The 26272-nt window shown below is 38.8% G+C and overlaps 1 protein-coding gene across 1 annotated transcript in view; it reads right to left on the bottom strand.

Moving 5' to 3' along the window:
• Window positions 1–25813, bottom strand: part of prrt1 (proline-rich transmembrane protein 1) — a 56760-nt gene extending 30947 nt beyond the window's left edge. Inside the window, exon 1 of the mRNA XM_039768766.1 lies at window positions 25557–25813. Within this exon, the coding sequence (XP_039624700.1) occupies window positions 25557–25575 (19 nt within the window). The 5' untranslated portion in view covers window positions 25576–25813. The remainder of the gene's footprint in view (window positions 1–25556) is intronic.
• Window positions 25814–26272: the final 459 nt, after the last annotated feature.

Below are 26272 nucleotides of genomic sequence, written 5' to 3'. Positions count from 1 at the left end.
ACGTTTAGCATTCGTTTGCTCAGAGGTTGATGCGCTTACTGTTTCCTGAGCAGCTCTTCTTTTCTACACCCTAGCGGCCCGCTTCTTCTCTTCTTTCATCGCCATCTTTTCGCGTTAAAACTGATTAAGTTAGTGTTTGTGTTGCAATTACTTAGTACACTTTTCTTCATTTTTCACTTAAGCTGGCACTTAAGTCTTCAATCTGCCTCAAGAATGATTTAAGATATGAAGAGGTAGGGGAAGTGAGGGCGAAGGTGAGAACGGTGCCCGTACAAATGCATCACACGGCCGCCCTGCTGGCCACTGCTGAGAGTTGATTCTATAATAAAGTAAAATAAAAATAAAAAGAGAAATAACCTTGGAGGTCAATCATCACCCTGAAAGCGGATAGCAGACTTCACATAGTACATGTGTACCAAATTTCAGGTCAATTGTTCAAACAGTTTGCGAACTACAGGTGATTTAAAATCCTGGACAGACAAATGGACAACCTTGATAGCGTATTATATAAGAAGATAGGAGACGTCATGCATTAGCTTAAAAGTGACAATGACTGATAGTTTCTGTAACCTCCATATCGAAAAAAACTTTAGTCTTTCATTTTTTTTAAAACCGTGTGCTTAATTATCAAAATAATACATGCGTCAAGACTTCAACAAATTGTGATATCAGCTAAATATCAGGACAATGCAATTCTCTGTAAATTTTACTTTCATCCTTTCCTAACCCTGGAATTTGAGGTCTTTAATTTTTGGCCTGCCTATCTCCGTACAGTATGTACATACATTGCATTCAAAGGTTTAAATTTAATCCAATTCAGGGTCAGGGACACAAACTGGGCATAACGACTGAACGGAGGGCACTCCTCTGCAAGACATGGCAGCTTTTACACTGGGCTATTTAGAGTTAGTCAAGCAACCTAAAACACTTTTATCTTTGAGATGTGGAAGGAGAACCAGATTGTCTCCAAAAAAAAAACCAATAGATACGGGAGAAAAAAAGAAAACTCCACGCAGAGATTGTCTAGATGCTTAATTCAAATCATGATTCTGGAGCTGTGAGATACAGTAGCAGTGCTATTCCTTTTACCACCATGCCACCTATATATATCACGGTGGCCATAAATATAAACCTTTTAACAGTTAAATGACTCAAGCTTTATTTCTCCAACCGCTCAATCAGTCATTTTACAGATGAATTTCTCTCACCATCAGTGTTGTCAAAAAAATCCTATGGGGCAGAAACCAGACTACAGCAAACTATAATGGATGCCTGCCCATTATACATAAGGCATGACCCTGCAAGCCCAATTTTAACCAGTTACCAAAGAGTTAAAATAATTGTGCTGACGATTAGGCAAGTTGCAAATTCAAATGACATAAAATAAGAAAAAGAGGATGTAGCACATCAGAGAGCAGAGTGAAGAAAATAGGCTGTGCGCACTTCACGTATAAATCACAGGGTCATACGACAATGCAGCAGCGTCTCTTTTGTGAACAAGTCTGCATTTTGAAAATCTGAAATGCCGTCTGAAACTGAGTATACTGAAGACCTAATTCACTGTGCTATTAATGCATGGAGAGATAAGTGTTATAATTCCTAGCTTTAAAGAAAGTTACATTTATAAGATATGCAGGCTGACCGACACTACTTCTTTGCCACCACCAGTTATCTATGGGGTGATGAGACCCCAACAACACAAAGCCCACAATAAAGGTGGCCCAGGAAGAACTGAACCTTTGAATCAGGTGGCATTTGAAAATTCAGTTGAACTGAACTATTTTACTAAAATGTTTTAAGAACTAATATGTTTTAAGATTTTAATTTATGGAAAATATTACAAGCACCACTTTCTGGACCCACATATAAATGCAGGCAGTGTTGTGTAGAAGTTAAGGCTTTGACGTTGTGGGTCCAAATCCTACTACTGGCACTGTGTGACTATGAGCGAGTCACTTGACCTGCATGGGATCAATTTGGAAAGCCAAAACAAATGTAACCAATTGTATCATAAATGTTGTAAGTCGCCTTGGATAAAGGGCTCAGCCAAACGAGTAAATGGGAATGGATCCAGAGACTGCAGGTGCACACTGCAGAATAAGCCTTGTCCTTGAATATAAGTAGGGAGAACATTATCTCACCATTTGAGCTAGGGATGGGAATGAGTGTTTGAGCACTCGAGTACCTAAAAGTGCTCTTGAACTTGAACACTCAAAAGTGTACCCGAGCACACGACAATGAAACTGGAGACATATTAGAACATTTATACATTGAAATTCGAATCCTTTTTAATGTGTGCCGATTGAGCAGAATACAGCGTGTTGTGTACATGGTTTATTTTAATGGGAAAATCACAAGGCAGTTAAACTGGCACAGCGTTGTTTGTTACTTTTCTGATTGGGTAAGAAATTTGGGGGCCGACAGGATGTTTCAACTACCCAGACCAGCTTTACCACCGTCTGACATGCACTAGCTTTGTAAGTGGAGACAATGACCTCGGAGAAATGTGGTGAAGTGCGGAGACATTTTGAACAACTTGACCAAAGCATTGTTCCGTGCAAGATGTGCCTAATGAAACTTATATATCATGTGGCGGATGGCGGGGGAGCCCCTCCAACCAGGATGCCTGGAAGGATCGGTGGAGGGACAATACCTCACCTGAACCACGAGAGGGCAGCCGCCCTGGTCTGCATGAGGGCCACTGGATCAGAGCTTTAAAGCTCAACCCTGATGGGACCCGTGGCCACCACCAGGGGGCACCCAAAAGATTGTGGAGCCCTGGATTGCAGAACTTCTGCCATACTAGGAAGTGTCACCAGAAGATCGTCACGGAGCACCTGGAGCACATCTGGGGCATTATAAAAGGGGCCGCCTCACTCTATTAGACGAGCCGGAGTCGAGTGGAAGAGGACGGAGCTTGAGTGTGGAGGAGTGAAGGTGACAGAAGAATAAGAAGAGTGGAGGAGAAAGAAAGGAAGAAAGACGGGACTGAACCTAATTGGGGGTGATTTGTGTACCGTGTACTGTGCTGTGTGTAGGAGAAGAGAAAAATACTGTCAAGAGTATGTGTTCTGGACATTGTGGGTCTGCGTCTCTGTCTGTAGCTGGGCTGATCTTTCCACAACCTTAACACAATAAGAGCAATGGGTCACCAACTTTCTTTCGGAAATAAAATGCCTATGGATATTAATATATCTAAGGTGACAATTAGTCAAAGTAACACTTCTTCATTCATTTATACTAAATGAAAGTGTGACGTGTGGAGATGAAAAACTACACAGCTAGTAACTGAAATGTTTGGTGAAGACATGCTACCCTTTGGTTTTGTAGAGGGGGAAGGCTTTAAAGAACTCATGCATTATACTGAACCCCAATACAGTGTACCCTGCAGAAAAAAACGCAACTGCTTGAGTAGATGAGCTTATCCTCCCTTAAAGCTTTCAAAGACAGAAAGTGCTGATATCACCACTGACTTGTGGACCTCTCTAACCACTGATTCTTATGTTACAATAACAAGTCACTTTATGCCAACAAATGAGAAATTAAGAATACAGTATTAGAAACATGCAGCTTTGATGAAAGACAAACTGGCAAAGGCAACTGAAAATGGTTGTTGAAATCTAAGATTGTGGTAGGCCGTGTTCATGATAACACAAGTAACAAGGTTCAAGTAAACCATGGACAGTCACAGTTAAAGAGAAACAAGAGCAAAAAATGTACCCAGACACAAATTTGTTCAGCATTGTCGCATGTGCTGGAATTACGTCGTTGAAATGTTTGAGAGTCTGCTTGAACAGAGATACAGTTGTGCCTTAAAGTTTGTGAACCCTTTAGAATTTTCTATATTTCTGCATAAATATGACCTAAAACATCATCAGATGTTCACTGAAGTCCTAAAAGTAGATAAAGAGAAACAAGTTAAACAAATCAGACAAAAATATTATACTTGGTCATTTATTTATTGAGGAAAATGATCGAATATTACATATTTGTGAGCGGCAAAAGTATGTGAACCTCTAGGATTAGCAGTTAGTTTGAAGGTGAAATTAGAGTCAGGTGTTTTCAATCAAAGGGATGACAATCAGGTGTGAGTGGGCACCCTGTGTTATTTAAAGAACAGGGATCTATCAAAGTCTGCTCTTCACAACACATGTTTGTGGAAGTGTATCATGGCACGAACAAAGGAGATTTCTGAGGACCTCAGAAAAAGAGTTGTTGATGCTCATCAGGCTGGAAAAGGTTACAAAACCATCTCTAAAGAGTTTGGACTCCACCAATCCACAGTCAGACAGATTGTGTACAATTGGAGGAAATTCAAGACCATTGTTACCCTCCCCAGGAGTGGTCGACCAACAAAGATCACTCCAAGAGCAAGGCGTGTAATAGTCGTCAAGGTCACAAAGGACCCCAGGGTAACTTCTAAGCAACTGAAGGCCTCTCTCACATTGGCTAATGTTCATATTCATAAATCCACCATGAGGAGAACACTGAACAACAATGGTGTGCATGGCAGGGTTGCAAGGAGAAAGCCACTGCTCTCCAAAAAAAACATTGCTGCTCGTCTGCAGTTTGCTAAACATCACGTGGACAAACCAGAAGGCTATTGGAAGAATGTTTTGTGGATGGATGAGACCAAAATAGAACTTTTTGTTTTAAATGAAAAGCGTTATGTTTGGAGAAAGGAAAACACTGCATTCCATCTTAAGAACAATATCCCATCTGTGAAACATGGAAGTGGTAGTATCATGATTTTGGCCTGTTTTGCTGCATCTGGGCCAGGACGGCTTGCCTTCATTGCATTAGGCGGTAGGCTCCGCAAGTTGCCCGGAAATGTGTTACTGAAAGCCACAATATTAGATCCGAAACATAAACATCTTAAGTTTCTTGAACCGGAGTACCAACTGAGTGTGACAGAGGAACTGAAGGAGCTTTGCAACATGATTCCAGACCGATTCCATGATGAAGATGGCTCCATTGGATGGAGATATGCTGCAAATTAGTCATCAGCATCGACTGCAGTGTTGAACAGTCTCCTTGGACAGAATTAGAGCAGAAAGGATGATTTATAACAAAGTGAGTTGGAAAGCTACTTCAACAAGCCATGTATTATCCCTGTATTATTATTATTATATTATTGTATTATGTATTATCTGCTGCTGTAGTGGAAGATGAATCAAGATCACTACAAGAAGTTAAGTGTCTTTGCGAAGCGCTATCTTTGTGTGCCTGCAACCTCTGTTCCGACTGAGTGAATTTTCTCAGCCGTTGGATTAATTGTCAATCAAATCCGCCCGTCGCCAGCAATGTAGATAGATTGATCTTTTTGAACAAGAACATGTAGTAGAAATGTGACTGCCCTTTGTTTTTCAGATATTTATTGAATGTTCAGTTGCCTAACAGTTCAAAGCTAGTTTTGTTTTTTTTCTCTCAAAGCATAATCTGAACATTGAGGTTCACTGTTTCAGTAAATAAAGAAAGCAATAAGTGAATAAATGAAAATTCAGTTAATAATATTTATAATACAGCTTTATATCTATATATTCATTTTACCCATGTTACTAAAACCCCCAACTCTCTCTTTCTCTGCAGCTTTCCCATTCTTCTTTTTTTTTTGCCCTGATTGATACTCAAGCACTAAAAACGACTATAATGCACAGCACTAATATAAGGAACGACGGTCCATAGTGGGGTGGGGGGGCATCACTCATAAATTAAACAGCATGGGAAATCAAAATCAAAGGTAACAGCAGCCATGGTACAGAAGACTGAATTAACGTTACTCATTGTAAAATATAAGTAAGCAGAAAGACAATGAAAATAATACTTTTTTTAGGTTCTATGACATTTCTTTATGTTGTACATTAAACTGTATTTGAGGTAACGGCATTTATAGCTTTGATAAAGGAGCTTTATTATTACTTCATCCATCCATCCATTATCCAACCCACTATATCCAAACTACAGGTTCACGAGGGTCTGCTGGAGCCAATCTAAGCCAACACAGGGCGCAAGGCAGGAAACAAACCACGGGCACACAAACACACACACACACACCAAGCACACACTAGGGACAATTTAGGATCACCAATGCACCTAACCTGCATGTCTTTGGACTGTGGGAGGAAACCCACGCAGACACGGGGAGAACATGCAAACTTCAGAGGGAGGATCTGGGAAGCAAACTGCGAGGCAGCAGCACAACCCACTGCACCACCGTGCCGCCCATTATTACATCATTGATTAGCAATTCTAAATACTATAACAACTCTTTAGTACAGTGGACAGCATATACTCTACTAAACAAAATATGAGAAAATATTCTAAAAACCCGCTTCACATTTAAAAACTACTAGAGTTACGAATACACAGCCAGCTTGACAGCCTGAATGCTTTCAGAAGCTATTAAACTAAAACTGGCCTATAATTTTTTTTCATATTCCCAAATACTTGTAAGGAAAAAAAGAGTTTGAAAACACTTCAATAAATAGATGACTGGACAATGAATTTGTAGTGTACATGTTTACAAAACAGCCAATTTTTGTATTGGGTCAATCATTGAGGACATGGATCCTCAAATGGGTCTGCTGAGATGTGGACCAGGAGCCTACAGGTCAGTTGGGTTCTCGTGAAAATTAAAGCAACTGAAGCTGAATCCAGGGGTGGTACTGATGGTGGTAAGGATTTTGGGTGCTCTGAAAGGCCAGGTTTTAGATAATATTGCCATTTCAGGGGTCTTTCAGGGGCCTTGTGAACTTTGGGCATCCTGAAATATACAGGCCCTTCTTGTAGAGGGCAGGACAAACCAATTATTGATAGATAGATAGATAGATAGATAGATAGATAGATAGATAGATAGATAGATAGATAGATAGATTATAAAAGACACTATAAAATGATAGATAGATAGATAGATAGATAGATAGATAGATAGATAGATAGATAGATAGATAGATAGATAGATAGATAGATAGATAGATAGATAGATAGCACTTTACATTTCCGTAGATTTCTGGTCTGTTTGTGTATTCTTCTGTATTCAGACCTGATGATACAGGTTGACCTACATTGACTGGTTCAGTTAGAATATTAAACAGAGATAATGTTGTCGGCTCGATTGTTGTGGTTTTAATGCTACAGAATTGCTGGATATTTGGAGCACAGCTTGTGACCACCAGCAGCTCCAGTGCTTGCATGTTGTGCATCAGCAAAACCCAGTCCTTCTCCATTCGTTCAGCTTTAGTGAAGACATTCTCATTGTAAACGAGCTATTGACTATGATATTTTGATTGTTTTAATTTATAATTCATATTATTGTGAGGTGTGTTATCATGGATTTTTACTGGATTAGTGTTTATATGGAATACAAAGCGTGTTTAGGTTATTCCATTGTCCCTAATAGTCATCTCTTGATGTAAACCACACCAATCCCAAATCAAATTATTCTCAAGTAAATTGTACATCATTTCATTCACCCATCCAAATTCTAAACCTGCTTTATTTTCAGCAGTATTGTGGGGAAGTAAATTATGCTGGAATAATTAAATCATAAGCTGATGTTCTACAAGTACAAATCAATACTGGTTCAGTATTTGGTTGAATAGCACACTTTTATTTGACATGTCTGTAGGATGGTTCTGGCTGAGTGAGCGGAACTCAATGTTTTGTCAGGCCCTGGGATCCATGGACTCCTGGTTCAGGTTTAAAACAGACCACGCAGTTTGGTAAAAAAAGACTCCCAGTCCTGACATATTGTTTGTAATATAAAATAAAGGATGTGTATGCTCTTCTGCTGTTATACAAAAAAAGAGACAAGAATTTAGAAATTGAACATATGACCTGACATTCAGGTGTGTTTGGGAAGTTAAATGTTTTCAGGCTTGCAGCATTTCTAACTTTTGTCTAGTTTATTCATTTAAGAGACAGATATAAATACATATCATGATGAATTAGTTAGTTAGCCGCGTTCTGTCCTCTTCGATGCTGCATCCCCACCTTATGTAAAGCTTCTTCCACTTGTGCCACTTCCTCCAGGTTTCATCCCCTTGTTCCTCTGTCTCCTGCTTCCTCCATCACCATATCTTTCCACCTTTTTCTTGGCCTTCCTGCTCTTCTCCTTCCTACTGGAAAACACCTTTCCACTCTTTTTGCTGTCATCCATGTGCCACACATGTCCTGCTATCTTGTCATTCTTGATACACCTATTTCTCTCAGCTCTGTTTGATCAGTCTTTTAGAAACAGTAATTATTAATTAATTGAGATTGCACAGAACATTTCTCTGCTTTAAAATAAATCCATCCATCCATCCATTTTCTAACCCGCTGAATCCAAACACAGGGTCACGGGAGTCTGCTGGATTTTGAAAATTCATCAATGGGTTTAAATGGGAGTTTTTCAAATCTCAAAACTGTGCACTCAGGTCGAGAGAAACTGCACATTTCCAATAAATTAAACTTTAAGTGAGGATTAAATGCAACAACTTTCATCAAAATCAGCCCACTGGGAGGCAAGCAGACATGAAAGTAAACAATCAATGCTTGCCATTTTATGTAAAAACACCAAATAAAGGCGTTCTATTCCGGCAATGTCACCTTTGTCATCAGATTGCATCTTCCCACGCAAAGTACCCTACAAAAACCAGCACTTAACTAGAGTAAGACAAAAATATTAATGGGCAAACCTAAAGGAGTAGTTTAGAAAGATCAGACCAGTACCCAAAGGTCTAAGAAATCAGAAACACAAAGAAATCAGAAGTCAAGTGTCAAGAATGTCGTTTTTTTAGATTATACAAAACATTTTTTCCTTTGTAAAAACTTCAAACAATGGCGAAGTATGCAGATCACACTTAAATAAGATTGAAGCAATGGCATCATATACAAGTATGTGTGGCATTAGAGTAACCCAAGTCAAATGGAAGCACTGATGATGCCATCATCAACAAATCCAAATGGCAAAAAATGATAAAAATAAATTTAAATTATCAAAATTTTACAATCGCTAATTAAATTATGATAACCCATGTTGTTACTTTTTATTATTGACATGGCTCTCATCATCAGAGCCCATGTGACTGTGTTAAGATTGTTTCATTAATAAATTGGGTTGCCATACTAACCATACTCTTTCCTAATGTTTTCTTACTATGTTAGGGCTTCTTCCATTTGGGAACACTCTGATGTTTTTCAAATCAATTCATATACACTTTGAGTTGTTATTTTTGTTTTTGACATTTTTTTCGAAACATCACTGTGCCCACTAACACATTCTTTGCAGCAATGGCTTTCTGTGCTGGTCACATATTGTGGTAGCTGATAAGCCCATAATGTCATCACACTAATGCTTTTAAACTTCAAGAACAGCATGGTGACAGTATCTGATCTCACAGATCTCACAGATCTCACGTACACAAAAACAAAAAGGCTGAAAGAAGACAACAAAAGAGACATAAAAGCAGAAAAAAGAGAGGTTAGGGAGTTTTAGGGTTTGGAAGGTTTCAAAATAAAAGATTAAAGAAGAGGAAATTGGAGTTTGAGATTAAATGAACTGCAGGACTACTGCTAGCTATTTAAAAAGGAAAAGAATTCACAGCTGTAGATCAGCTTGTTTAACAACTCTGCCTTTATTTAGACCTTCAAGCCATACACTGTCATCTCCACTGACAGAACATTTTTTTTTTTGCCGCTCGCGGTCACAACACTCATTCATAATAAAAAAAAACTGAGAACTCTCTAATCAGTATTAAGACTGAAAAAACAGCCACAGTATACCAAGACTTTCTTCAAAATATTACCAGGTTCTTGCTGTCTTCCAAGTTTTCTCATTGCATTTCTTGTGGTTTGTATCTTTTCTTTAGTTTTTAACTAGTGAGTAATGTCATCCTTGCAGTGTTTCTGCAATTCACAGTAGCACAACCTTTTGTCGTCTCCTCAGTGTCATTTGCTAAGCCTGCCTCCATTAAGTTATGATAGCCCACGTCACTACATTTTATTAACGACAAACATCACTTCTGTTCATTGTTCGCATGTGTTGCAGTGGCACAGCTAGGGGCGGGCGGAGGGTGGTCCGCCCCAGACGGTACATTCTTGGGGGCGGCATTATGGGCCAAAAGGCTCTGTACAATTCCTGAGTGAGCAGCAGGTTTTGGACAAATATCACTCATGAATCAAAAAAGTAAAATTCTCTGATTTTTAATCCACAAATGCTTCAAAAATAATTTTCAGACTGTCCTTCTGCGACGGCATCAGACACAGCAGCTGAAAAATTATGAGGCAATAACAAAAATAAACATTACACTGATAATAATTTCTAGGGAGATAAACAACTAATTTACAATTTATAATTTCATTTCGCTATCAATCCGAATACGTTCTTGCTCTGCGCAGAAAACATCCCCACCTATCACTTGTACACCACACTGGATCTGGTTTTCACAGCGTAATTATATTAAACTAAGAATTAGAACACGGCTTATCAGTGCGTTTATACTATATTCTTGTCTAGTTGATGCTTATAAATAATAATATGTGAAAAACTATTGCTTTTTCTCTACATATGAATAAATCTATGCAAAATGTATTTTAATTTTTCTCTATATGTCATTTTAATTTTATATTTAATGTTAACATATTCAGATATGTTGGAGGGCGGCAAATTGAAGCACTGCTCTGCCCCGAGTGGCACGAATTCAAGCTACGCCAAAGATGTGTTGAAGCATTTCTTCATCATCTGTATTCCTGGAGCTCACATGTATTGCCGTGTCTGGGATTTGACTTGATTTGAATTAACACGGAAACTTACTCTAAAGTAAGCCGTCTAAAGTTGAACAAATAACTTAATTGCTCTTTACTTCTGGTTAAATATTTTTTTTTCCTTTTTATAGCTTTATACTGCAGGGTCATACTATTTTTTAGCATTTTTGTGTCTATTGCAGCTCACGGTGTCATTATTTTTCTTTGCTCACGGGAGCTAGTTATTGTAGGCAGGCGCCTATTTACAACAATAATACAGCATTTAAGGGAATCAAGCTCACAGTGGAATCTGGGCTGCAGAGTAGTTGTGTTTGCTTACAAGATGCTACATCACCACTCACTGATTGCAGGTGCTTCTTGTTTCTGTATCTGTTTTCTTTATAATTAAACTTCTTGCCAGATATAAGAGATAAGCAGTCATCTTTACCATGTATATAAAATACTAGCAAAATACCCGCGCTTCGCAGCGGAGAAGTAGTGTGTTAAAGAAGCAATGAAAAAGAAAAGGAAACATTTTGAAAATAACGTAACATGATTGTCAATGTAATTGTTTTGTCACTGTTGTGAGTGATGAGTGTTGTTGTCATATATATATATATTTACACACACACACATAAACATATATATATATACATATCTATACATATACACATATATATATACATATATATATCTACATATATACACATACATATACACACACACATAAATACATACACACATACATACATACACACACATATATACACACAAATACATATATATATATACATACACACACACATATATAAACATATATATACATATACATACATATCTACATATATACACACACAGCTATTTCGTATCAGTGCAATACGCTGCATTTGTTAAAACGGATGACTCCGCTCTTACGCAAGTCTGCGTGGATATTATGAACTATCGTATTTGTTCAAGTTCTATTTAAATTTTAAATAGAAGGAATTTTTATTTAGTCGACAGAAATATCTTTGGTAGGAATGGTAAAAACAGACAGGAATATTATTCGTGAATAAATCAACTCAAACCTTAAACAACTTATAATATTTTGCTCTCCATAAAAATTTATCCTGTCTAAATTATACAAGTTAGAAATAAAGTAAACGTTAAAAGAACAAACATTCACATTTCTTTACTCTTATGTAATTTTATATAAAAATAAACTTAGATTTTAAATATCCCAAAAGATTTTGCTCTCCATAAAAATATATCCTGTCAAAATGATACAAATTCAAATATGAACATGCTGCATAACAAAACCTAGAAATATAAATGAAATGTGTTCTTTTCAGCAATAACAAATCAAATCATTCAGTTTCTTTGCTCATATGTCATTTTAGAGCTGGACGCCTGGCATCTTTTTTTGGCCACAGGTTCGTTTCTGTTTGCTGTGAGGTTCTGTGTTGTGGAGATTCTCAGGATGGATTGCAGGTGCTCATCAGTGAGGCGACTCCTGTGTGCTGTTTTGTTAGTCTTTATCACTGAGAAGAGCTTCTCACACAGATATGTGCTAGTGCTACCAAACATGCACAAGGTTCGAGCCGCATGTAGACGGACTTTTTGTTCTTCAAAGTCACCAAAGCGCCGTGCAAACTCAGTGCGCCAGTTTATCAGCAAAGTGCGATTTGGGAACACCGTAGTGACGACTTGGTTTAACATTACTTGGCAACAGGGAAAGTGGGGCAAGTTGCACTGGTGCATTTGTGTCTCCCATAAAAGCAGCTTCACTTGAAATCACTTTGTGATTGTGCACGGGTTAAAACGTCCGCTGAAGTGTCAGATTCTTATTTAATTATGCTGCTTTCTGTATCTTCTGCATTGCATTCAGGTTACCCTGATGTTTTGTTTTATAGTGCCGTCTTAGATTAAATTCTGTAATTACAGCCACATTAGCTCCACAAATGAGACACACGGGTTTAGTAAACATATACTCAGCCTCCCATCGGTTTTTAAAGGCTCTATTTTCAGAATCAACTTTTCTCTTCAGCATCGTGTGAGCTAGCTTCGCAATAACTTGATTAACTCGGTAAGTGTTCGGAAAGGCAGCTGAAGCGCTGCATTATGGGATCTGTAGTTTATTGTGTTACCAGCACTTCATATACCCGGGCCATTAATAACAATAATACAGTATATAAAATGATCTCGGGCGGATATAATTACACGCTGGTCGGATGTGGCCCTGCCCTTGAGTTTGACACATATGGACTAAATAGAACTTGAAAAGATATATTTTTCAAATGTGATCGCGCAATTCAGATAGAGTTGACGCAAGACTACAGCCTGCATGCCTCAATAAGTCATCCTTCCTCGCTCTTACTTTTTACCGCTCATCTAATGAATACACTGAGTATGGCTTTACCAAAACAATCATTGATGGCGAATAAAGTATCCATTATTCGAGTATGTAGATCGGGTTATATATATACATATATATATATATATACCCGCGTATCGCAGCGGAGAAGTAGTGTGTTAAAAAAGCTATGAAAAAGAAAAGGGAACATTTTAAAATAACGTAACATGACTGTCAATATACAGTATTTGTTTTGTGAGTGTTACTGAGTGTTGCTGTCATCAAGGATTTGATTATCATTATTTCTTTCAAACAGGTTCGTATTTGTAGGATGTGTTGTGTTCAAGTTACATTCCGTGTTTGTCAATCGTTGTAAAGATGACAGGTTTCATTCATCGATTCGTTTCTTACTGCATCAATAAACAGCTCGTCTTCTTCTTTATCTGAGACCTGACACACTGCATGCACGGGTTTTTTACACTGTCTTCCTTTAGCGGGACATTGACTTTTTCCAACGTGTGCTTTGTTTTGGATTTATGAATATGCTTGTATGTATCAACGCTTATATTTTTGCTGCCTTTTCAATTGTGTAATTCGGTTTTGTTCAGCTCTTTGGAACTGTTGCTTTTATCTGTGCACGCGCCAGTTCACGTGAGCCTCGGTGTACATGCATCGAAGTTTCCCAGCTGTGCTGGTGCCATCTCGTGCTATGTCCATGGCTGTATTTAATGTTACCTTAGTCCTGGCACTTAAAACTTTCTCTCGCAGTTTCGCTGAGTTTGTGTCAAACACCACCCTGACCATCTCATCTTCCTCTCCATAAGCACAGTCCTTCACCCGTGAATATTTACCCGTGGCAGTTTGCTATTGGATTGCCGCTGACGGACGGCCTTTTATGGGCAGGCACTAAATTACAAACGCCAGCGGCAGCCTGTCTATGAACTTAATTTAAAGTGTAGGTTTACATCGTGCTTTGTTTCCGAAGTAGCAGAACTCATCAATATGGTTGTATATGTCACTCGCTCGCTTCTTATTGTTTCGCTGCCTTCTCAATTATATAATGCATGTTTTCTTCAGCGCTTTTGGAGGTCTTCCTGGTTTTCTATGTACTGCGTGATTACGTGGGAGGCGTGATGATGTCACACGAAACTCCGCCCCCACGGCGTTCACGCTCATCTCCATTACAGTAAATGGAGAAAACAGCTTCCAGTTATGACCATTACGCGTAGAATTTCGATATAAAACCTGCCCAACTTTTGTAAGGAAGCTGTAAGGAATGAACCTGCCAAATTTCAGCCTTCCACCCACACGGGAAGTTGGAGAATTAGTGATGAGTGAGTGAGTGAGTGAGTGAGTGAGTGAGTGAGTGAGTGAGGGCTTTGCCTTTTATTAGTATAGATACAGTAATTCTGGGTTTGGCATCACCATAGCTGGAAATGGTAGGGAGGCACGCATTTTATCAGACATTTTTGGCAGAGTAGGCAGTCATTATCTTTCTTTGATTTCTATAGTGCTGTGAAAAAGCATTTGCTTCTTTCCTGACATTCTTTATTAATGACATTTTTGACACTTTTTTAAAAAAGTTTTCAGGTCCATAGATGAATGTCAACCAAAATATAATATTTGATAACGGGTACTTAGGTACTCTTGAATTGATCCAATTAAGTTATCTAACACCAAAACCCCCCGCAACCCCTAGACAAACTCATGAATGTCAATGAATAATTTGAAGCAACTGGAACTAAAAAACCAGGCTGTGAGAAGCAATCTCACAAGGCAAGAAGCGAGAGCTCTAGCTTAGCCTTCCCACACAAGGATGCATTAAGACTGCAATCATCCGAGGTAATTCTTAAGATGGAATTTCTTTGTATTTGTATTAGGGTGGCATGGTGGAGCAGTGGGTAGTGCTGCTGCCTCGCAGTTAGGAGACCTGGGTTCGCTTCCCTGCGTGGAGTTTGCATGTTCTCCCCATGTCTGCGTGGTTTTCCTCCGGGTGCTCCGGTTTCCCATCACAGTCCAAAGACATGCAGGTTAGGTGTATTGGTGATCCTAAATTGTTCCTAGTGTGTGCTTGGTGTGTGTGTGCCCTGTGGGGGGCTGGTGATCTTCCTGGGGTTTGTTCCTGCTGCCTTGCGCCCTGTGTTGGCTGGGATTGGCTCCAGCAGACCCCCATGACCCTGTGTTAGGATATAGTGGGTTGGATAATGGATGGATGGATTTCCAAACAAAGAACATTGCTCTCATTTTTGTTCTTGGTCTTTTTTTTTTTTTTGCTTTAGTTAGGATATAGCGGGTTGGCAATGACTGACTGACTAACTGGAACTAAACTCTCTTACTATCACAGTAAAGTTGTTAGCAGAAAGATGCCGTGATCAAAGGAATGTCTTGTGTAAATTGGATGAAAAGAGGTAAATGTCAATCTGTCGAGGATCTGGAGCTCCATGAACCACATTGAGTGCCCTAATCTCCAAATGTGATATCATCCAGGAAGTCCCAAAAAACATCCAAAGAACGACAGGCTTCTCTTGCATCAGCAAAGGCAGAAATGGGAGAGTTTGTCTGCCATTTGCTAGGAAGCACTTTAAAGATCCCCAAGCATATTTGGGATAATTGTTCATGGGCAAATGTGAAAAAAAGTGTGACTTTACATCCTGAGTAACATAAACACAGCATTCCACAGTATGTAATTCATACTAACAGTTAAAAATGGCGATGGTAGCGTGATGCTTTGCAGACTGAGGACAAAACCAAGAATTCTACTCATTATCAGAGAATTCTTCAGGATGATGTCAGTTCATTCATCTACAAGGCGATTATTATGTCAGATTTTGATTGAAGACCTGAAACATGGAGTGTCAAAAAATTAGCAATAATAAAGGAAATAAGGAAGTGGGCAAATATTCTTTATGCCACAATGTACTTTTTATACAATGCAGTAGTCAAAATGACTATTAAAGCTTTGTATGGAAGTCACTCTGTGTAATACAAAACGACAAATAAAAGCGAGCCAAACTGAAGAACTGGCCTGGGAAGCAGACAGCTGATAGAAGGTGTTATTGCACTCCAAGCACAAGGTTGACAAGACAGTTTACATTCATTTATTTCAGGAAACAGATGAAGCTGCACACATGCATTTTAAACAACCATGATGTTATTTATAGAGGAAAAAAAGTTCACTCATACACTTGTTATTTTCAAGATTTACAGGCCATAAAGCACCAAAAGTGAAGATTTCACAGAAAGCACATCATTGTAACATTTAACTTATCTCAGGGTACTAACCCAAGCTATTGATATTTAAGTGAAATAAAAGCAAAATAGTTTAACTTAAAGGTAAATCCAAGGACGAAGCCTCTATTCAAAAACCACACTTGCTGCAGCAATTTAGAATTGTTTCATATTTCTTAGAAAAATCTTAGCTGTGACTTTCATTTCATTGAGCTGGTGGGCACAATGCCAAGGGATGCATTGCATCAGCTATAAAAAATATAATGCATTAGCACATGCAAAATAAAACTTTGACTTGCTTTGTCTTAATGTTACAATTATCACATAAAACAGATACGGCATATATAGTTTCAATATTTGATTTCCTCCTAAATTATATTATATGATCATCTAGGTGCCAATGCTAATTTTATGGCAGTGCCACTGTGGGAGCCATGCAGCTGCAATGTCCAGTTGGACTTGGCTTTTCAAAAGCACGACTTTCAGTTCTGCCTGCCAAGCAATGAATTATTTAACTTTTATATAACATGTGTATGAAAGATCAAGGCTGTGCATATTTCGAGAACTTTGAATGCAAATGTTCATATGCTGAAAAATGCCATATTCTCCCTGGAAAGACACCAGCAGAATTATGGGTTTATGTATGTGTTTTTTTACACAGTCCTCTATCTTGATAAATGTGGAGGTTAAAAATATAAACAGATGAAATACAGAATGTAGTGAATAACTGAGCTGATATGTAAGACCCATGGGTTTGAATAAACTGAAGAGAAGATAAATATGTTTAAACGTTTGCAATATGTATAATTGTAATACCCCTAGACCACAAAAACAACACAGGATGAAAAATGACAGCAATCTCTAAGGCCTCACATCGCAGACTCAGCATGTTGTGCCTGTGCCCTGACAATTTGATATCCAACTAACAAACATATTATTTGAAATGGGTGTATCATCCAGTGTGAGAAGATTTATAGCACGGATTACGTCTGGATGTATTTTATTTCATTTTTTTTTTCCTCCCAAGTAAACCTTGTCCACACTATTGTTTCATGACTGCTTTATTACCTTTTGCTCCGGAGCCTGTTGAGCAAAATGCAATTTGTTGGCTATAAATATTTTTTAGTTCCTATCTTGTATATCTGTCAAAATATACCTAGTAGCCTAGAGAGGCAATCTTGAGGATGAAGGTTTATGAATTATGCTTTACACTCGGCATCAATGTACTTGTTTTCTGCAACAACCCCCTCTTACAAACAAGCAGGTTTCGGATCCCATTGGATAGCCTCTTTTATGTAATGGTTGTTGTGTAAGGCCAATCACTTGATCTCTGCAAAGCAGGCTGGCAGGCTAACCAAGAAAGATGACTAAGTGACAACGAGAGGGAAGAAATCTAACACACTCTAATTGAAAAAAATCGACGGTAACCATATAGAAATTTAAAACAAGTTTAGTCATCTTGTATTCAGATTTGAAGATTTTTGTGGGTCGGAAGGTAGCAGAAATATGTCCAGTGTGACCTAGTCACACATCAGGGATTCCATGGAAACCCGACAGTTTTAATTATTTGGGTCAATGAAAGTGAAAAAGATAATCACTTAGCTTAAATATGAAATGGGGAGGGGGGCTAGTGGGGGATGTTAGGGGGTCATGCCTATCGCCTTAATCATTGTTGTCATTCACACCCAATACTTGCCATCAACTGAGGCTTATTTCAAATTAGGTATAACGTATGACAATAATGTTAACTTAATACTAGCAATTTTGCTGCGTAGATGTCACTCAGTAACAGAGTCTCACTTCTCAGTTCTCATCTTGCACACATCCTGCGAATTATGCCAGAATATGCCATATAACTTTTTGCAGCTCTTTACTTCATATGTTTGCCTGCTTCATTGCTAATCTTAGCCTGTTAAGTTACAGTTGACAACGTCAAACTCTGTCTTTTTCCCTTTCTCAAATCCATAATTAAATAAGAGGATTAATGACTGCCATCCCTTTGCGCTGATACTAATCTTCTATGCCCATTGCAGCCAAATGGCCAACTGAAGGGAAAAGGTCACTAAAATGAAGGGGTCATAGCCAGAAGAAAGATGGTGACGTGTACTCGTGGGTTCATGACAGTAGCTGTGTTCAAGTAGCTTTTAAATTACATGCATAATATTCCCATTTGTCTTTGGATTTATTTTGTAAACATGCCGTCACACACGTCTCCCGGAAGAGCTAGAAGAAGTGGCCGGGGAGAGGGAAGTCTGGGCCTCTCTGCTCAATCTGCTGCACCCGCGACCCGACCTCGGATAAGCAGAAGAGGATGGATGGATGGATGGATGGATGGATGGATGGCCGTCACACACGTGTGTTTAGGTGAGTGAAACCACAAGGGATGACGGAGTGAATCATGGTCCTGACATACCTCTCACTCTATTAACAGAACTACTAAATGAAAATAATGACTCACCGCTTCCAGAGTCCGATGCCGACTCGACGATGTCCGGCGCCAACATGTTGACGTCTTTTCCGTCAACGAGCCGATGACGTCACTTCCATCCTCATATTTTGATTCCATTTCCTAATTTTCTTTTGCATAAATAGCCCTGTGTCAACCTCTGTTCTTTGTCAAACTGCTTTTGTTTTGATCCTATGCTTACTATTGCGTCCTAGGGTTGGACATTATATGGGGCTACTCCCCAAACCTTTGTGAAGTTATCACGAGTTCTCTTTACTTATTACAATGCTTAATCCCATTTTAGCATCAAAGGCAGGTGGAGCCTATCCTGGTGGAATAAGGTGTAAGGCAAGACCCAAATGTGGAAAGGTAATGAAGCATCTTCCCATTGTAAAATCAGAATGAATTCAGGTTTTGAATATCCCCCTTTAAGCTTGTTACAGATGATCTTTAGGAACTCTTCTCAGCAGTGAGGCCCTTGTGAGAGACGGCTGCTGTTTGCATTAATGGTCAAGAAGAGAAGCGAGTGTTGCAATTGTGCTCACTCTGTTAAAACAATCAAACTGGTTCCTCTCCACCAGTCTATTGCAGGGCACAACCCAATCAGATTGCTATTCTTGCAGAGTACAGGGTGGTCCAGATCTAATTATGCAGATCCAGATTGTCTGAATGACTTTGATTTCCAGTGATTTTCTATGTAATAAACCTAATAAGTTATAGCGTAATGAAAATTGCATAATTAGATCTTGACCACCCTATATAGGCTTAGAACTCTTACACAGATTTATAACACAATACCAGTGAAATATTAAACCGACCCAACCTACACATGAACACACACATAAACGCTTACAGATCATTCGTTCAAACGGTGTCAAGTGAACAAGTAATTGAACTTTCACATCTTTGAGACATGCAGACACCACACTGGCAGCGACTGTGTTGGTGTATGTTTTTTTTTTTTTCCTTATTGCTTATATCATTTATACAATTTATTGCTTTGTGCAAGGCAGCCACATTTGAAATAGTACAGTTGATGCCTGCAAACTAAACAGAGGCGTTTCAGAATGTGAAGAGAGCGAGTGGATTGATGATAAAAGACTCTTCACCAATAAATGTAAAGAAACAGTATTTTCCAGTAGCACTCAGGGAAAGAACCAAATACAAAAAAAAATATTTAGGTATATGGAGTACTTGTTTTCACTGAAATTTGATGGGGGGTCTTTTTTCAGTGTGTCTCTTCTTGAATTTTAGCAACAGACCCACCCAACCCTTCACACCATGTCTTGTGTAATAAACAGCTGCCTGGTGCCCTCTGCTGATTTTATTTCCAGACGTTAGGTCGTTTATCCTTCTTAAGAGAGAGGACATCCACAGTGCCCTTTGCTTAGTCTTGACACCCACCAGTGCTCAGGATTTGGGCACTCATTTTGTGCTCCAGAACCTTGTTTTTCTATGAGAGCGAAGTTCCACGGTACACTTTTTCAATTAGGGTTTCAATCCTGCTTGTCCCAGATGTCTTTGACTTTCTTTATAGAGAGTCTTCATACAAACTCAATTGTAAATCACAATTACACTATAGTGTTGTTGTCCACATCTTTGAATTTATGCCTTTGTGGAAATGTAACTTTTATCACTGCAGGTCCAATACGAAGACCTACAGTTCGAGACCTAATGGGAATGGCGAGAAGACACTATAAGTAGAACAAGCAGAGGTAGGTGTACTGGTTAACATTTCAGTGAGGTTAGTTGATGCTCAGATAATTGATTGATTGATTTTAAAAAATGTAGACTCCTTCACTATAAACACATATATAATTTATTAGTGTTCTTTAGTTTTATATAAAAAAAACAACAAATTGGGCAGAGCACACTAATACGAAATCATAATAATAGCCAACTATAACAAAACATTCCTGGTATACTTAGGCATTTTGACTTGGATTGATAAGCCACAGTTAATCAGGAAGATGATGAGTGCCGTGATTCTGTTAATGTTTTGTTCTTTTTATTTACCCATTCTTTACCATTATTTATTCAAATGTTGGTGACGTCATCATTTACTTGGCTGGTATGATGATACAGGTTGCTGGGACACGTTCTGCATGTGTGCAGATAATATCACCGGTCGTGTCATTTTTGCAGCCATCTTACTTAAGAGAGGTTAACTTACCTCAGCAGTGACATTCATGTCTCTGAGGACTCTTCTTATGACGTTAGTAGACGGATTGGGAGAGCATATGGGGGGTCATGAGGTCGCTGGAAAGGGGTGTGTGGCGCTCCCGATATCTATGCAAAAGGACTAAGGTCCAAGTCTTTAGAGTCCTGGTGCTTCCTGTCTTGCTATATGGTTGCGAGACATGGACGCTACCCAGTGACCTGAGATGAAGACTGGATTCCTTTGGTACTGTATCTCTTTGGAAAATCCTTGGGTACCGTTGGTGTGACTTTGTGTTGAATGAGCGGTTGCTCATTGGGTTGCGAATGAGGCACATTACCTGCATTTTGAGGGAGCGTCAGTTACGGCACTACGGCCATGTGCCGTGTTTCTCCGAGGGTGAGCCGGCTCGTAAGATCCTCATTGTTTGGGACCTGAGTGGCTGGACCAGGCCAAGGGGTCACCCATGTTAAACACCTGGCTGTGACAGATAGAGGGTCATTTCTAGAGGGTGAGGGGGTTATCAACCGGGAACCCGAGCTGTTTCGTCATGTGGTGGGAGTGTCAAGGCACTGTACCAGTGTTTGCTCCCCAACTTGACTTGACTTACTTAAGAGTCAGTTGCGTGAATGCAATTCTCTACACTTCATTATTGAAGGAAAGAAAACCACTTCCTCTGCCATTTTCTTTTTGAGGTTTTTTGACTTAGAACTCTTTTGACTACACACTCCTCCTTTCTTATAAACGTAGTTACCAATTTCTCAGATTTCTTTGTATTGAACGTAACTCTATCCCACATTCCTTCCTGTTCCCACATTTGATTCTCTGATTTATTCAGGTTAAAAATTAGCCTTTAATTAACATTCATTTCAAAGATCAAATGTCTTGAACAGTATCTACCATTTATATTCAGTGTGCTCTCAACAGTGTTCTCTTGTTGACCTCACCTTCATAAATAAATAAATGAACTTCTAGCCCAAGCATATATAATTAAGATTTCTGCTAATAAAAATTCCTTACCTGTGAGTCTGCATGACAGACGAAACTCCATTAGTCTACAAGCCAAAGCAAAACACACCATAAAATCCAGCCGCATATGTGAGGAAGACTAAATCAACTGTGACCCAATTTAAGTCATAACAGTCAATTTTGTTATCTGACCATTCATACTTATAGGAAAATTGCACAATAATCCAATGATATTAGGAATCATGCAGTGTACGTATATATCAGCCAGCACTCAATAGACTTGTGTGATCCTTTCAGATTCGTAAAGCGCACCCCTCACGTGTCAGAAAATTCTACTTCTCTAATGTAGCTGCTCCAGCAACATTTATGAAAAAGGGTTCTTCAAGCTGTAAATGTGCTGAATGTATCTCAGGAAGGAAACACCATTAATGAACACAGTGTGAAAGTGAAGAAGTGCCAATCTGTAAAATTAAAGGCAGCTAACACTGGATGAAAGCTTCCACTAATGTCCTTGAATAAGAAGGCCGCTAACCTTGCCCTCTTCACCACTGTAATGCAGTCTCGTTACATCAATATCACTTCACTCTCCCCAATCCTCTCCCACTTTAATCTGGTTGCCAGTGGTCTCCAAGAATAGATGGTCAGTGCATTCCTGATACACAGTTTATCTGTCCTTATGTTCATATTTTGTATTAGCACAATCCTACTTGAGATTAGGTGGGATGCAAACTCTCTAAAATGTCAGCATTAGTGTCAAGCTATCTTCAAATCCTTTCATCTTCACCATATCTTAGTCAGATAAGATCTTAAACTTATGAATACCATTGTTGATTGTTCACTTAGTCTCACTTAAATAGCATTTCTGTCAATAGTCGCTTAGTTTCAGTCCATTTCATTTTCAGATCTCTCTGCACATTAATGACAGCCAGTCTCCACTGAAAGTAGCCAGCATGCACAACGCATTCCCAGGCTCTTGCTGCTCTAAATCAGCTCTCCTCTACACTTTCAGTCTCCAGAAATATTAAGCCTGGATGCCTGTTCAAAAGAGATATTGCTGCTTCACAGCATGTGCTTACTCTGATGATAATGATACACTTTAAAATGGTTTCACCTGCATTACTGTACACTGTCCACCCTGTGGTGTATGATAACACCAGTGTGCTAAAGACAAGAGCTTTATACATAAAAACGAGTGTTGCAATTTCCAATAAAAATCTCAGATTTTCACTTACTGTTTCCAATTTTATCTCGGGAAATGCTTGGCACCTGTAAGGCTTGAGTGGATGGAGACCGACTCTAGTAGTGAAAAATGTAACTTCATTTTAGTAAAGCAATACATCATCTTAAGTGGTGTCACTTATGGCTAATTTCATATTGTTTTAATCCAAATTTTAAAAAGTGATGTTCATTCTAAAATTATTTACATTTTTTTTGTTAATCCCTGAGGGGAAATTTTCTTTTTACAAGACCTTTTTGGGTCAGAGTACAAGGTCAGCCATTGTACAGTGCCATTGGAGTGATTTTTGAGAGCCCTGCTCAAAGGACCAACAGAGTAGGATCCTGTATGGAATTTGAACCAGGAACCTTCCAGACACTGGCACAGATCATTAGCCACAGAGCCACTACTCCCCCTATCATAAAACCGTAATATATTGTATATAAAAAGAAAAGGATGAGATAGATAGATAGATAGATAGATAGATAGATAGATAGATAGATAGATAGATAGATAGATAGATAGATAGATAGATAGATAGTGTAGTTGACAGGATCAGATAGATAGATAGATAGATAGATAGATAGATAGATAGATAGATAGATAGATAGATAGATAGATAGATAGATAGATAGATAGATAGATGTGTGACATACAGTAGTGGTTTGGACTACAAACCCTGAGCTTGTTACTGACACTATATGAGCGTGAGCCAGTCACTTCACTTCTCTGTGTTCCAGTTGGAAAAACAAATGAAATGTAACCAATCATGTCTTAAATGTCACACGGGATGAAGGCATCAACCAAAAAAATAATAATAGATAGATATGAAAGGTAACCTATATGATAGATAGTTTCCTAAATCTGAGCATTTTTCTTTCAGTAGTTTAACTCCAGATGAAAAGATGAGAGCCTCACTTTGAAAATGAAATGTGTCTTTCACAAATTAGTTCAGAGTAATGCCAGAGGCATGTGTGAGTTGACAGGCCTATCTATTACATATTTACCAGACTGCTTTATCAGGGTAGGGTAATTAGGCATAAACATTATTTTTATGATACTGTAAGGCTTTCTTTAATGGACTCAATGGACTAAGGACAGGTTCAAGGCTGACTCGTGGTTCAGACTCAGTGCTTCCAGGATAATGTCTTGCCCACGATCTCCCGGTCGATGTGGTGCCGATGCAGTACATACGAGATATAAATTCATTCAACTAATGCTTTTGAATCCACCAAATTAATCATTTTTTTAGCATGTGGGGAGAATTACAGCAGTCACATATTGTTTTGTGATTTTTGAAGAAAGACGTTAGTGGTATAATGTCAAGACTGCAAACTGTTAACGGCGACAAAGAGCGATGCAAAACAAATAATCTTGTATAATCTAATTAGGTACATTCCATACTAAGCTCTGTGAAAGATTAGCTTCCTATTCAGGACGGGTTTCTGCTCCTCATGCTAGCACTTGCCTGCCTAAGAAATGGATGAATTAATAAAAAGATGGTAGTCCGATATACAACGACTATCCGATACGCAACCACGCTAAACGGCATTATATTGTAATCTAACCACTGATACGCAAGGATGCGCATCGCGACCACATGATCGTACGTTCCAAATCACTGCGAGGCAAAGACATTTCAATATACTACATTGCGGCGGACGCTCTGGTAAGACATGTTGACTTAACGCGCTCTGGGAGTAAACTTATTGCATATCTCGAAGCCACAATTAATTTATTGAGGCAGCACCGACTTGCTAACTCAATGTGATTCTGCATGGATAAGACCGCAACCCTGTGCCACAGAGTACTTCCACAAATTAATACTTTAAATGCAAGTACCCAAACCATACCTCAAAATCAATTGAAAAGCAATTGCTTTTTGCATAAACATTTCGCTTTGCATAAGAATAAGTTAAAAAAAAAGATTCAATAATTATAATGATGTATTGGAGCATTCAGATGATTTAAAACATGCCGTTTCTTAGCTGTTTCATTAAAATGCAGTAAAAAAATAATAGGTAAAAAGAGTACATTTAGTTTGGATGACAAGCTTCGCGTTTCGCTATTTGCACAAAATGAAAACGGCTGACGTCGCTTTCCAAAACCAACCGTTACATGAAAGCGCTGGGGATTTATGTCGACCGATGCGCTCTTTCAACTCCGCCGCATTTCTTTTCATGTAAATTCAAGTTATCGCCATGATTCATTGTTCTTCTGTGACGCCAGCCAATAAACCACACGCGACCCATCCTGCCCAAGCCTGAACCGGTCCGCGGCTATTCAGTTACTAGAGGGCTTTGCTGTCGAGGGGGTAGACCAGTTTTGCTTTGAAGCACTTGAATTGGTACCATACCCCCCGAAATTACAAGAAGCAAAAAAAACAAACAAAAAAAAAAAAAAACAGTGCTAACTAGTACGCTCATTCAATATATAAAGCAGCAAATCATGAATTAACGCAATTATTATTGCCATATCTTACCGTGTTTTTCAGTAGACATGTCTGAGAAAAACGATCCACTTGCTTTTTTTCCCTTGTGGTAATAAGGTTGCAGGTGATTGGTGTTTCCTTCTGTAATTAACACATGAATGCTTTTAAAATGTGGTCCATTGGAATTCAATAAATAAACAAATAAATAAATAAAATATCCACAAGATGTGTACCGACGTCAGTCAGTTTATTTCTGTGCGATCTTTCCTTCTGTCTCTTCTGCAGAAATGGTTTCAGCATGTACTCCCTCTCCCTCTCTCTCCCTCTCTCTCTCTCTCTCCCTCTCTCTCTCTCGTTCTCTCGCTCTCTCACTCACTCGGTGGGCTCCGGATAGGCTGAACATATAAACGATTGTATATCCGCGTCTTAAAGAGGTAAAGACTCAAAAAAAAGTTTCAGAATGTATTTCAAAAGTATAATTGCACATGGTCATCACATGCTCGCGTTTTAGGGGTGGAACAATAAACAAAGGAGACGTCTAAAGAATTAATTACATTTTGTTGAAATCTTAGTGCTGTCACGGTAAGGAGAGCACTTTTTTTTTTATAAAACACATACTTTGTGAATGGTTAATGGGCGGTACGATGACGCTTGGAATAGAGTTGTGACCTCCATGCTGCTCGAAGTCCAGCTTCCCGCTTTCTGTGTGAAGTATGCAGGTTCTCTTCGTGTTTTGTTTCCCACCTTGGAATTACGTTTTCTGCCTA

Source organism: Polypterus senegalus, chromosome 11, assembly GCF_016835505.1.
Source record: "Polypterus senegalus isolate Bchr_013 chromosome 11, ASM1683550v1, whole genome shotgun sequence".
NCBI classification, from domain to species: Eukaryota; Metazoa; Chordata; class Cladistia; order Polypteriformes; family Polypteridae; genus Polypterus; species Polypterus senegalus.
Note: the sequence above shows the minus strand (reverse complement) of the source record. Positions and strands in the feature narration are given on the sequence as shown.